Raw genomic sequence first — 14,551 nt, forward strand, 5'->3', positions numbered from 1 at the left:
TTAACCATTAAAACCATTACGAAATGGTGTCCATTACGTAGTGTGTTTTGGGCCATATTCCATTAGGATCTATTGGTTTGTATAGGTTTCCAATTTCCATTACAAATTTGTATTGGTCTTGATTTGCACATATTTAATGGTTTCCATTACAGTTTTGTATTGGTCCTGATGGTTTCATTACAAATTTGTATTGGTCTTGATTTGCACATATTTAATGGTTTCCATTACAGTGTTGTATTGGTCCTGATGGTTTCATTACAAATTTGTATTGGTCTTGATTTGCACATATTTAATGGTTTCCATTACAGTGTTGTATTGGTTAAGATTTGTATGTTTAATGGTTACATGCTTTTAGCTATTAATAATTAGGACATTAATTATAGTTTTTAATAAATTAATTTGAATTATTACTACAATTATACACAATTGATATAAACTGCACACCAACTTTTCAATAGCTTACAGCACAGGTTTTGTTTAGCAAAGAATGAAGAACATGCACCTGAAATTAAAATGATATACATTAAGACCTGCTTTTGTACTCAACCCAGCTGGAAATAAACATCGGACACAAAACATTATTATTACATTTTATTATTCACAATTCTTCTTTTACATTGGTACATTGTGTGGCTTCACTGGGGCTGACTGATTAGACCTGCAAAAAGAAAGGAGAATTCATTAGGACAATGTACCTCTTAAACCACATTACCAGTATATAAGATTATCTATACATTACGTAAGGGTTAATGCCCGACGAGGTGTCCATTGTCAGGTTTTAATGGACGACGGCGAGGTGTGAACCGGCCAACGCGCAGCGGAGGACCTGACAATGGACACCTCGAAGGGCATTAACCCGCTTATACCATGGTCACTTGCCAAATAACACATTTTTAAAACATTAGTTTATATTTTAATTAGTTTTACAATCGAAATCTAAAGTTACAAGTTACAAACAATAACTTGGTTTCCTTGGTTACGCCTGACAGTTTATTTAGGTGTCCTCTATCACTTTTTAACGGACACCCTGCAGCCAATCAGAATCGAGTATTCACCCAGACCATGGTATAAATATTTATATATTCATTCAACATCTTTGGGCGTACTTTGCGCAGATTCAAGATCTTTGTAAACTTTGTCCACTAGTCATGTAATGTTCAGCATTACAGTCATCTTTTATTTAATCTTCTCCAGGTGTAGGTTTTAAATTATAAAACAGATAGTTCAGGTTAGGTATGCACCGAAATCAATTGTGTGGTCTGTTCACACACAATCTCTTAACATAAGGATGTTAAGAGGATAAAAGCAGGTTCAAAATTAGACCCCATTGAAGTCAATGGGGTGCACATTTTAAAAGAGGATAACACAGTGTAGGCAACACCGATTTTTGTCGTTGTTCTCTGTATTGACAGCACTCCAAATTTACTAAAAATTGACCTCAATGTTAAAATTGACCGGAGTTCTCCTTTAAGAGGATCCTAGACTGTTGATATGTGTTGAATAATATTTTTTAAGTGAATATGTGATGCAATCTCGTTTTGGTGAGTGACAGAGAGGAGTAGCTCACAGCTCGAGCACGTTAGTTAGCCGTGGGCTAAAGCTACCACGTCTAATGTTATCAACTCATTGTATCATGAGTTGAGACAATGAGTGATTTTTAAGTGTCGATGTGTTAAACAACTGTCGAAAAGTTGGATTAACGTTAATATGTAATTTGAGATGCGCATGTATATGATTTGTTATAGAAATGTTCAATCAGAAATTAGTTATTGTACGTTTGTGTTTTGCAAGGCTGGGTTTTCTTGTTCTCCGTTTTTTTCCTATGTGAACGTGATCGGCAAGTGTATCCTGTTTTGTGCCATAAATAATCATTTGGAGATGAATCGTCTGCCTAGTCAAGTGGATGCTGTTAAATGTGCATAAACGACGAGCTGACCAGTGCTCCTGGACCCGTTTCCCATTTGAACCGTAATTTTAAACCATCAACTGGTAGGATATTTCCCATTTTCTTTTGTTTTTTAGACTCAAAAGACTTTGATTCGTGGAATTGGTTGATTTTATTTATTTTTTGCTTCTGAAATGGAGAGACTTTGTTTTTTTGTACTTGAACTGATCGAGAGTAATGATGGGTCGTTCGCGAATGAGCGAGTAACCCCAGAGTGCAGTCTGGACGATGGGGCGGGGCGACACTTCTCCGCCCACCAACAATTTCATTGGTTTATAATACAGCAATCTTATTGGAGTAGACACTTGAGGCATGAGCATGCGCATTCCTTTATGTGCGAGACTGCGAGTTTATGAATGATCTTCTACGCAGTTTGGCCGTGGCTACTATGCATGGCGATTTCAGTAACGATCAATTAAATAATGTTTTTATTAACTTAATACGAGTTAAACAGTTAATACGAAATAATAAGTTAAATGAAGTTACTGTACAACAAACAATCCCTTCAATGCAGACCGTCGTGTAATAGCCTATACGTGCTGCTAAATCTGGGGAACGAATTCTTCATTCGTGGCCACGATACCTAGGTCTATATCAAGTGAAGTCAAGTAAAAAAAAATTGTATAGCGCTCAATTCACATCGTTTTATAGCAGCTTTACAAAAAGTAATATAGGCCTAAGCATTGATATTGAGCAGTTTTAGAGCTGGGCGATATAAAGAAATATGTTGCTGATATAAATCATACGATGTTTTAGATTTAGCTAAATTATATTTATTAATTTACCCAGCAGATAAGTCAATGGCACTTTAAGTGAGCAATGATCATGACTGCATTAAATTACTAGCATTGCAAGGAGAGATAGCCTATTAGGCTGATAGTAGACAATATTTTCCGAATGTCATGCAGGGCTGCATCATTTTACATCATCAATTTATGCTACTTCAATTTTCCATTAGGATTGGTGAATAGAAACAAACTCGGGATTTTACACTAGCCTACATAATGATAATTCACTGTATTTTAGTAAGACACAGTTCCGAAAGCGACAAATAAGACAATAATTTAAAAACCTGCAGTACTGAAAAGTGACAAGTGAAAAAGTGATTCTACTAAAACAGATATTATTATGTCGATCTAGGCCTATAGCAAATATTATTATTTATGTGCTCAATTTAAGTAGGTATAAATAAGTAACTATTTGAAGTAGGCTAATGTTAGGCTATAGGCCTATGCAAAGATTTACAGCGGTGTTTTTTTTTTAATAGTTAGGCTACAGATAGCCTATGCCAGTGTTAATATTGGAAACTATTTTTTAACAGGCAAACAACAAGGAAATATGAGTTTGCCATTAAACATTTTATTTGCACTTTGTGCCAAAAAATGCAAGCATTGGAGAACTAATCTCGTTTAAAAAAATCAACAAAAAACGGTCGAGCTTTAAATTTAAAAAATGTAAATTTAAAATTTTAAATCAGCTGCTTGCGTTCGGGTTTGTCAATGTCTTTCCTTTAAAGGGTTAGTTCGCCCATTTAAGACATGAGGTTGTATGCAATCCTTACCAGCACTATAGTGCATACACACTGACCCACTCTGTGGTCACCTCTCTGGTCAGAGTTCTGGCCGCTGGAAGTTTTTCAAGAAAGTAGTCCTGGTTAGTTTCCGGGGCCACAAAACTGCGTTTTTACGTGAAAAAATTATTTGCGTTTCAAAGCTTGATTAATTTACATCACAAAAAACACGCCAGACAAAATTCATACCTCAGTTTTAATCGGCACTATTTTCTTTCCATTTCTATCAATCCGCGCTGCTGTCAACGACCACACTGCGCACGTTCCAGGTAAGGATTGCATACAACCTCATGTCTTAAATGGGCGAACTAACCCTTTAATACAGCGATTCATCATAATTTGCGTAAAATCCCGAGCTTGAGCTGATCCACCGACCCTGATGGAAATATGAAAACAACTCTAGCCTACACTGAGGTGCTGTCACCAAGCGTTCGTTTTTAAACAATAACTTTGTCTATTCTGTGTCTTAACAATAAAACATTAGCCAATAGATCTTAACAAAAATTACCATGGTAAACCGATAATAAGATACGATTAGAGTTAGCATTTAATATTTCTTTAATATGGACAAATCATTCACAAAATAGTACATAAAGAATGCGCATGCTCAGGCTTGAATCATCTAGGCCAATAAGATTGCTGTATAATAAGCCAATTAAATTGGGGGTGGGCGGAGCGACACGTGTCGCCCCGCCCCATCGTCCAGACTGCACTCTGGGGTACTACGAATGAGCCGGTGTTGTGCCAAATTTTTTCGACTCCCTGCCAGAATCTGACTCCCCCTCACGTGCACGCGCAATGACGTCACTTCACTTCACGTTCTTTTAATCTCCATGTCAGTCTGTCAGTTCCCTCCACACATTTAAATGTAGGCTATTTACAGTAGTTAGTTTGTGTGTGTGTGTGTGTGTGTGTGTGTGTGTGAATTAAGTAAGGAATAATTGACGACAGGCCGTTGAATTATTAGAAAAATAATGCACACCCGAGGTGGTAATGCGGTCACGACACGAAGCAGAGTTACACCTCGGGTGTGCATTATTTTTCTAATAATTCAACGGCCTGGAGTCAATTATTCCGCTTATACTACAGTTACCACACCTCGAAATATTGTTCAGATGATGTATTTCAAGACGTTTGTAAAGTTTTTGTCATTAAAACGCTCTTGTATGTAGGACTAATTCCTTGCGCATCTAAACCCATCCTCCGTTGCTGATTCCAGAACGTCATTGTAGAGTTAGCGGAGGTTTGAGCCGCTGATAGCAGAGTAATGCTGGACACACACTTAACCACTATATATATGAAAACCTTTGTTCCTTTATGTGCTATTATAATTTACTCAGAAATGATTTACTATGCCTTTATTTCTGTTCTGTTTTGGGTCAATTCTGCCACAGTGCCACAGCAAAAACAGTTTATAGAAAACTGCAATAAAAGTGCAATTAAATAAATTGCATACATTCCAAAAAATGCTAACATGTAACCTTTTTATGTAGCATTGTTGGATCATGTTATCAAATTTTGTTTATAATAATTTCAAATTAGATATAGTAAGATTTATAATGTACAAGCCTGATTGTTAAGGGTTTTTTCTTTTCATGTCAGAACCATAGCGTCAATGATGATTGACAAATTGCATAGTTTGGATTGGCGGTATGGTTCTGTTCTGGGCTAAAACTCCCTGCATATACATGCAATTCAATAATTTTATGAATACATAATTTGAGAAATTAGTCTGATTCAAATGGGAAAGACCAAACACTGACTGGACGAGACGGGGAGCTGGGGATGGAGGAAGGTTATTAGCTCCTGAGAAACGCGACTTCTTTATGGATTCTGTGATAGGCGTCGTATACCTGAAGAGACGTGGATCAGCTGAGTCAGCTGATGTGAGCTTGAGACTACAGCTGATACACTGGCATTGAGAAACCATGTGCAGTCCATGATAGATCATTAGTTCTTAATATAGAAATAACAACATACTCTATTATGTAAATCTAACAAGTGCATAGTATTTACTGTGTAATTGACTTCCATCAGTGAGTGGGGAATGTGGTCAACACATTAATGGTGAAGTAAAAACTTTTAATCAGTACTCTTGGCCAATTCCCTAATACTTAGGATAAAGGCCCCAGGAAGTGCTGTCGCCTTGGTTTTGATGTGGCAGTGTGTCACATGCCCATGATACATGAATACCTTTTTCTCTCATGAATGACCTGTTATCAATGGAATAGAACTACTCCACAATTCTTTTTGTCCATCCAATGTTCATTGATGATTTTCCCCATTATAAGAGTTGTTTAAAAGGTTGGATAACAATTATAGTGATTTTGTGTCACTTTATATGCCTATAGTTATATGTTAATCCATAAAAGGAACAAAGGTTTTCATATATATTTGCTTCTTTTTTCTTTTTGAACACTCAGTACCATAGCAGTTGTCCTTAATGTCCTTAAAGATGCAGTCAAGAGAAGAGACCTGCTGCACCAGCTCATAAGTTATCTCCATAAAAGAGGTGTTGGGACTTTTTTCAAACCTTTTTTTCTTCCTCAGCCATGAGATCTAATAAACAGTTGTTTTTGTTTTTTTGGCAGGTGCACGTAGGCCTACTGTATGGATTAATTTAATTTTAATTTGATCTAAGAGCCGGCTCTTGTAGGTGAACGTCGGTAGCTGGCTCGCATATATCTGAAGAGCTGACTCTATTTAGAAAAATATAGCCAAATTAAGCCAATAGAAATTAAATCATTATGTAATAAAAAAATAATTAATGATTTTAATTTTATTTAAAATAATTGACTAATTCAAAGAACAATAAAAAAATAATTAGGCTATATAGGCCTAAAGGCGCACACACATTCGTTTTAGTGATGGACAATTCGGCTCTTTTTCGTGAGCTGGAATCGGTATCGGCGAGTACTTGTACCCATGTACCGATCCAATACCATTTTCATAAACAATAACGTTACCTAGTTATTGTTGCACGCTAGCTTTGCTTAACGCTGCAAATCGGAGATCAAGTCTTCTTCGCTGCTCTAAACAGTGGTTGCCCGCGGCAACACAGGGAGTTGTGCTGTGTCGCCACAAGCAAATAGAAATAAGAAATAGAAATAGAAATAGAAATGCACGCGCTAGCAGTATGTCCGCTGTTTGGCAATATAACCGACAAAATTATCGAGTTTATTGTTCTGGATTACCAGCCACTGTCAGTTGTCAAAAACGTTGGATTTTGCCGCTTCATTGAACATTTGGAGCCCCGGTACAGTTTGCCTGGTCGGAAATACATCTCTGAAACAGCGTGAACACAGTTCATGTAAACTAAAAGATGTGCAAACAATCAGCTTTACTATCGACATCTGGAACTGCGACGCGACCCTGCTGTCTTTACTGAGTTTGACAAGCACACTGGGCACAGTGATGCCGTCATCTTTAAGTTTTAAAGAGATTGTTATCTTAAATTATTCATATATAATTTTTTTGATTCCTAGATTTATTTGTTGTACTGTTTTTTTTATACAGTTAAGTTAAATTGTTAAATTTTTACTAAAATAAACATTCACGAGTGTACCTTTACTTCTTCTCACCGCTGATTCCTGATGGTTTAGGACAATTACACCGAGTCGCACCCTGTCGTGTCAGAGAATAGTACACCTGCGAGCGTCAAGTATAAATTCCTCATCCATTAGGGATAATGAAATTCGTTGCCAACTCTTTTAATAATTTTATTTTATTGATTCGTTGTTGCAGCCCTAAACATTTCTATTACATTAAGAAATAGGTATTTAAATACTTACCACTAATAGTTTTTGTCCGGTTTATGTCACTGATCTTCTCAGCCAGGTATTTTCGGACACTTAGGAGGCGCTTATTGATGTCCTCTGAGGTGTGACCCCTTTCCTTCAGCCTCTGAGACAGACACTCTGTTTGGAACACACACATGCATGCACGCACACACACACACACACAAATAAATAAATACATTTTTTAATTCAAGTACTGATCATGACTAATGATTTAACAAATAATTTGTAAATACAAAGTGTTTTGTGTACAATGTGATAATGGAATGACTATAATTCGAGGATGAACTGGGAAAAAAGAAGCACCAGGATGCTTCTCAGAGTAATTAAAACATAATTTAATCATTTTAAATCTGACCACACAGGAAATCAAGTAGCATATGATGCTTGAGAAGTCAAATCTGAAGTCATACAGAGACAACTTAAGGAGGTAGAGCACACAGAACCACAAAGCTCCAGAGGCCGGTTGCTCCAGCTGGACATAAACCCGGTTGTCATTTTAGGCAATCAATAACATGTGAGAATGAAGCGAGGATGCGGCTTGAAAATAATGTTTTATGCAATGCACGCGGTGAGTCACTTCAGGAGGAGGCGACGCGTGCATTAATGTTGCTAAACAGTGACATAATGCACAGCGCATTGTGTTGAGATTTAATTATATTCTAGCTAAATCTGACAGTTTTACCTTTGACAGCTGATATCTTTTCAGGACTCAGAGGTGGTTTTGCCTCAGCAGATTTTTTAGCGTTGCATTTCATGCCGGTAACGCTCCTCTGTTTGAGGACTGTGGTACCCCATATAACAACAGCCAGGCTCTTACAGAATTTCGAGTCACCCTCAACTCTCCTCACGACGTCCCATTTTTCTGTGGGTATCATGACTCCATGTCCCAGATCCTGAAAAAAAAAAAATATATGCATAAGAACATTTTAGCTCATTTAAAAGTAGAGGTCGACCATTATATTGGTTTTACTGATTACTTGGCACCAATAGGTAGCAGGTAGCTCAGGGGACCATGGCGATGCAGGTAGTTTGAGGAGTCATGTAGGACTAGCCTCCGTGGCCTTGACTCTTGGCTCGGCCACGATGGATGGAGAAGTATGTACTTTTTTGCGTATTCCGTGGTCGGGTATTATTTAAATGAGGAACATTATGACTTCATAAGATCCGGAAAAATTGTATTATGAATTTATAATGTATGACTACCATGCTGTTTCATTGTGATTAATTGTGCAGCCCTAGTTTTAAATAAGTATACTAATACCACACCTGAATAAAAAACTTTGTAAGGGTATACAGGGATAACCTGGCTTCTCGGGACTCCCCTGCTTCGCATTAAAATGATAGGAATATGTAGAGTTTGTTTTACAGTCTACAAAATACCTTGCCATCCCTGTGTCTTTGCTCCTCTGCTGGTTCTTCTGGACCGTGAACTGGCTGCTGTGGGATGGGAGTGTGGCCTGCAGAAGAGGTCTGTGGCTCCTTTTGTGTCACTGTAATATCAGAGTAAAGGCCCATTCACACCAAGAATAACTATATTAGTTGTTTTTATCAATCACCACCTATAACTTACATTTGAATGGATCCAATTCTTTCTAAGAACTTTAAAAAAATGCATGTAAAATTAATAGCCAAACAGTTTTGAAATGCTCACTTTTGAGTATTGTAGCCGTTTGGTCCTCTGCTGGTTCTTTTGGACCGTGAACTGGCTGCTGTGGGAGTGGAGTGTGGCCTGCATAAGAGGTATGTGGCTCCTTTTGTGTTACTGTAATATCAGATTAAGCAACAGTTTTTGTAGTTTTGTTGCAATAAAAATAGAAAAATAACAGGCTATAAGTTGCCTTTAAAAGTGTCCAATTCTTTATAAGGACATGATGATCTAATATCTATGTTAAATTAATAGCCAACCAGTTTGAAAATGCTCACTTTTTTTGTTTTGGAAGAGCTCCTCTTGGAGATGAAGGTTTAACCGCCTTAGTTGCTGCAGTTCAGCTTTCGTGTCCCTATTCTCTTCTTTTAAACATTTAATTTTTTTCTCTTTTTCTTCATCACTCATCTCCTCCTCTCGCATCCTTTTTTTGATGTTGTAGTACTTGTCTTGCAGTTCCTTGTGCACAGCCATGGGGACATACTCATTGTATGTTTCATAACTGCTCTGGACAACTTTTTTTTTTTCTTTTAGGATTTCCATTAAATTTTTCCTTTTTTGTAAGCTTTGGACTGCTGCCTTTTTTTTTGTCTTGTCATTTGTCTTGTCACACTATAAAATAAACAAAAAAATAGTTTGTTAACAGAGGAATTTGTGGTAAAAAACGTCCCTGAAGGAACGACCCACCCTCCGATGCAGCTATCGACAACTGATCGTCGTGGGGAGCACCAAAGGAAACGACTGGTACACACCTCGAAGTAGATTGGCCTCTCTAGCGAGATTCCTATAAGTCGGTCTGACATTAATCATAGTGACCAACTGATAGGGAACTACATTTCCCATGATGCTATTCAGATAATTTCACCAATCAGAAAACCGAAACAAGCATAACGCAAAGTGTGTAATGTTGTGATTCACCTCATAGCTTTGATTGGTTTGGTTCATGACTTGCAACACCACTTTAATGGAGACTATTTTTAAATCCCTATGGGATAAATGTATGGAAAAACTACCTCTGAAACTACGCTGCTGAAAAATGTGCAGCAATAATGCACTCAATTGTATTAATTTAGAGATGCATTACATAGCTTACAGATGGATTCGTGGAGCTTCTGGTAGATGACCATTCCTCATCACTGTTGAGTGGGGGTATTGAGATTCTCTCACGTTTTAATTCCTCTTCAGACTCTGAAGAATAGAAGAAAGAAACTAAATACAAGTAACAACAAACCAACAACAAAAAAACTCACAAAAATAACTAGGCTAGTTCTTTGTCAGTCACCAGTAAAGATGTTAGTGGTTGTTATCAGAATCTTTTGCAACAGTAACTGTAATACCCACATCTATGTTTCCAGCAGTGCAACAAATATTTTTACTAATATAAGTTAATAAAGATACAATTAGGGGGGTATAGACAAGAGTAGCTGGAACATCAACTAACATCACTAATCACTCGGTGAGTTGCACAGTTTTGTAAACGAACATTATTGGCTGTTTTAATTGCATTTTCGAACATGCACATTGACTCCAATGTTAAATGGGTCCATGGCCAATTCTTTTATAGTCAAAAACTCGAGAGAGGAACCATTGTCAAAAAAATGTTGTCCACCACTCTTGTTCATCCAAAACAAACTACAATATAGACTCAAGGTGTTAAATACCGGAATTATCCTTTAAGTATACTTGACTTATACTGAGAGAAAAGTCTATAAGTATATTTGGCCTATACTTGTACTCAATCTTTTGATCGAGATATAAAGTACTTAAAAGTAAAATACTATAAAAATGTATTTTAAGTATTTTATTTTAAGTATTTTGGCTTGTAGTTGTGTTTATTCTTTTGATTGAGGAGCCTATTAAATACATAGTAAATATTAAATATATAGAACAAATGTATTAATTACATAAATACATTATCAAATAGTTTTACATACTGTCCTATAAACCTACATTGTTTGAAAATATAGATTTATAGAGAAAACAGTTATGTTCCTAATTCTGAGTATCTGAATTTGTGTAGGCTAGACCACTAGTAGTGTACATAAAAATGTACTTCAAATGTACTTTACTCTTTCCCCGCCATTGACTTAATTTTTTCCAGCTATCCAGGTTTTCACAGGGGTGCTGAAATTGTACAGCTATGAAGAGCATTGCAGTTATCAAGCCTAGAAATGACCAGGGCCTGGACGAGAAGTTGTGTTGCATGCTTAGTTAGGAAAGGCCTGATCTTCCTGATGTTGTGTAGTGTAAACCTGCATGATCTTTGTAATGTGGTCTGTGAAGGTCAGCTGATCATCAAATATTACTCCAAGATTTATGACCGACCTTGATGGAGTGATTGAGGATGAATCTAGCTCAATGGTGAAATTGTGCCGTAGAGATGGATTGGCAGGAAAGACTAGAAGCTCAGTCTTTGCCAGGTTGAGCTGCAGGTGATGTTCCTTCATCCATGCTGAGCTTGAGATACGTGAAGCTACTGTCGGATCATCTGGTTGAAATGAGAGGAAGAGCTGTGTGTCATTAGCATAGCAATGGTAAGAGAAACCATGTGCCTGTATGATGGGTCCCGGTGATGTGGTGTAAATGAAGAAGAGGAGGGGTCCAAGAACTGAACCTTGAGGAACACCAGTGGTCAGTTGATGTGCTTTGGATACCTCGCCTCTCCATGTGACCCTGAAGGACCTACCTGTGAGATAGGACTCAAACCAGTGGAGTGGAGTTCCTGTGATGCCCAGTGATGGGAGGGTGGACAGAAGGATCTGAGGATTCACATTGTCGAAAGCACCAGACAGATCCAGGAGAATGAGAACTGATGAGCTTTCGTGATCCGCAGGACTTCTGTGACCGACAGTAATGCAGTCTCGGTTGAATGCCCTTTCTTTAGCTTAAGCAAATATAAAATAACGTGATCATCATACATTGAACATATGAATTCAAAACTGCCCAACATTACTGGAAACGAATATGAAGCTTTGGTGGTGTTGTTGGACTCGATCTACTCCATCTGTGTTTTGATCATCATTCTGAATCCCATTCGGACAAAGTTTTTGACAAAAATAGAATTTTCTCCGCTTTTTGTTTAAAATGTTGATTTTTTATTCATCTTACCCACATTCAAATGTTGATTAAAAAAAGGATGCATGAAGCTAAAATCAAATGTTTTTAAAAGGTAAAGAGTTTAAGTAGTTATTTCAAGTATAAAAAATAATACCTAAATATGAACATAGTGTAGCTGTCACAGGTCCGGGCTGCAGCAGAGAAGAAACAGGTTCTAAATGCAGCTTTATTACAGTTTTTCTCGATTGCTTAAACACTATAACCAGGCTTTTGAACTAAAATTTCAAAACCATAATGACATTTATCAAAAAGCACACCCATTTCCCTAAACTATAAACACAAATCCCTTCATTTCTCATTGCCTACACCATGTGGTCATTTAGAAAGCACTAGTATTCAGTATTGTTCACTCAAGTCAGCACAGCTTTAGCTCAGTTAGCACACAATTGCCCAGGTGAAAACACTAAGAGTCAAAATTTAACACACATCAATCAGATCCTTCAATAGATAGATATAAAAGGGCCCGAATCAGTTTATTTAGTTTTGGAACAATAGATCCAGAAAGACATGAAGAAAGAAGTCGAGGAGGGATAGGAGGAGGAGGAAAGGTAAGGGGAAGGGCAAGAAGACAAGTGGTCTCGGATGAAATTCAAGCCACTTTAGTTGACCATGTCCTTGTCCATGATATGACTATGAGGGAGGCTGGGCTATGAGTAAGGCAGAATTTGAGCCACTTCATCGTCACCTCCATCATCAGAAGCTTCAGGGAGGTGTGGTGGCAAACACATTTCTGTCACTGAATAAGAGGCAAACATTTCCCATTGTCTTTGATGAGGTTTATTTTCTACCAAGAAAAGGCCAGCAGTCGTACAGTCACACAGAGTGCCTGCAGATTGTGACTGTCATGATTCTGCCATCTAGTCCTTGTCTTTCTTTAAGTCTTGAGGCAGGATCATGACAGACCCATGTTTTATGTGCAAACACATGGCCTTGTTGGGCCATGTGCTTGTGTTGTCTCGTCTTCTAGCCCCGCCCTCCTTGTTATCCTCGTTTTGTCATTATTGCTTTACCTGTGTCACCTGTTATATTATCATTAGTCTCGTCTTTATTGCTTTACCTGTGTCACCTGTTATGTTATCATTAGTCTCCCTATTTAATCCCCTTGTGTTTGCTTTCCTGTGTCGGTTCATTGTTAATCCTTGTCAAACCTTTGTCAGTCTGTGAGTATCTCGTGAAGAGCTGTTGTCCTGTTGCACCATTGCCTGTATTAGTTGTTTGTTTTTTCTTGTAGTTATCTGTCACAGTCTAGTTAGTCTCCATTGTCCTGTCTATGTTTTGCCCCCTCGTGGGTTTTGTTTTCCCTGTTATTTGTTTAATAAATCGTGTTGCCCTGACTACTGTCTGCGATTGGGTTCGTACTTCCTCACCACCATAACAGTGACAGTGAAGGGAGAGCATCCTTCCTCCTTTATAGTCTTGACTCCCAGACTGTTATCTTTCCAGGCCAATGATGATTTTTCAACCATACGTGGAACATTCTTAGACTTGTTCATCATATTTTATCCTTTAGTGGAGGCCCTCCTGTCACGACCTTTACCATTCCAATACAATTCCATATTTGAATAAGGTTTGTGTGTGCTCTATTACTGTCATATGATGGTCACACACATACGTAAGTAAATATATATATAAAAAAAATTAGAGGAGAGAGTAAAAAAAAAAAAAAAGTACTTTTACAAGAGTACATGAATGAATAAAGATTATGCCAATGTATCCATTGGTTGTGTCTTTTGTGTTCATCATGTGAAAAGGTTTGTGAGGGGGGGAACCACAAGCAACACAACTTAACAGTTTTGGAAATATTGTTTTGAATTTATTACACCAGTGTGTAAGACTATGTTGTAGTGTGTGTGATTTTGATGGCTTGTGTGTCCAGTCTGAGGACAAAGTTTGGTTTTTCAGCAATAGTGAATGGTTTTGAGTGTAGAGCTTCATTTTGACCTGAAAATAGGATGTTTGGGGAATTGGGTGAGACGTTATGGATTTGTGTTTACTGTTTTGAGAATATGAGGCATAGTTTCAAGAAATGTGTTTAAGCAATCGAGAAAAACTGTAATCACAAACTCAAACTAACAGAAATACTCAAAATACTCAGAATTCTAATACACAGAACATAACAACCAACCAAGCTTACAGTGCTGTCGACAAACAACTAGACAGGACTAAACTCAAGCTTAAAGGCACACTATGCAAGATTTGTACCAACCCATTTAAGCCCACCGGCAACTATAGTTGCCTCAGTGGATAGTTGTCATTTTCCTTTTGTAAGTATTTTTCTAGATGTTATCCATGTTTAATGTCTCAATGACATGCAAGCAAACAACCAAGTAAAGGATTTCAAGAAGAAAAAAAAGGTATTCACTTCCTTCCTGTCATATGAGGCTGTCAACTTCCTATCCCTACTTCCAGGAAGCATGGCAAAGGCAAACCCTCCCAAAGAAAGGTCATTTTCATGTTAATAATAAGATTTTTTT

The 14,551-nt window shown here is 37.5% G+C and overlaps 1 protein-coding gene across 1 annotated transcript; it reads right to left on the reverse strand.

The window, feature by feature from the left end:
- Positions 1-551: 551 nt before the first annotated feature.
- Positions 552-10,143, reverse strand: LOC307006007 (uncharacterized protein). The gene is made up of 7 exons (XM_079626592.1): positions 10,054-10,143; positions 9,239-9,572; positions 8,967-9,077; positions 8,696-8,805; positions 7,998-8,208; positions 7,307-7,432; positions 552-658 (listed from the first exon to the last, which is right to left on the reverse strand). Exons 2-7 carry the CDS (start codon positions 9,501-9,503, stop codon positions 636-638), a joined length of 846 nt encoding a protein of 281 aa, XP_079482718.1. The 5' UTR covers positions 9,504-9,572; positions 10,054-10,143; the 3' UTR covers positions 552-635.
- Positions 10,144-14,551: the final 4,408 nt, after the last annotated feature.

The sequence above is a fragment of the Phoxinus phoxinus genome (genome assembly GCF_949152265.1).
Source record: "Phoxinus phoxinus genome assembly, chromosome: 10".
Classification (NCBI taxonomy): domain Eukaryota; kingdom Metazoa; phylum Chordata; class Actinopteri; order Cypriniformes; family Leuciscidae; genus Phoxinus; species Phoxinus phoxinus.

Coding starts and splice junctions, on each gene's coding strand:
- LOC307006007 (XM_079626592.1), bottom strand. CDS start 9,503: ATGGAAATCCTAAAAGAAAAAAAAAAAGTTGTCCAGAGCAGTTATGAA. Junction 9,078..9,238: donor GCTCTTCCAAAACAAAAAAA/GTGAGCATTTTC, acceptor CTGATATTACAG/TAACACAAAAGGAGCCACAT. Junction 7,433..7,997: donor AAAGATATCAGCTGTCAAAG/GTAAAACTGTCA, acceptor TGTTCCAAACAG/AGTGTCTGTCTCAGAGGCTG.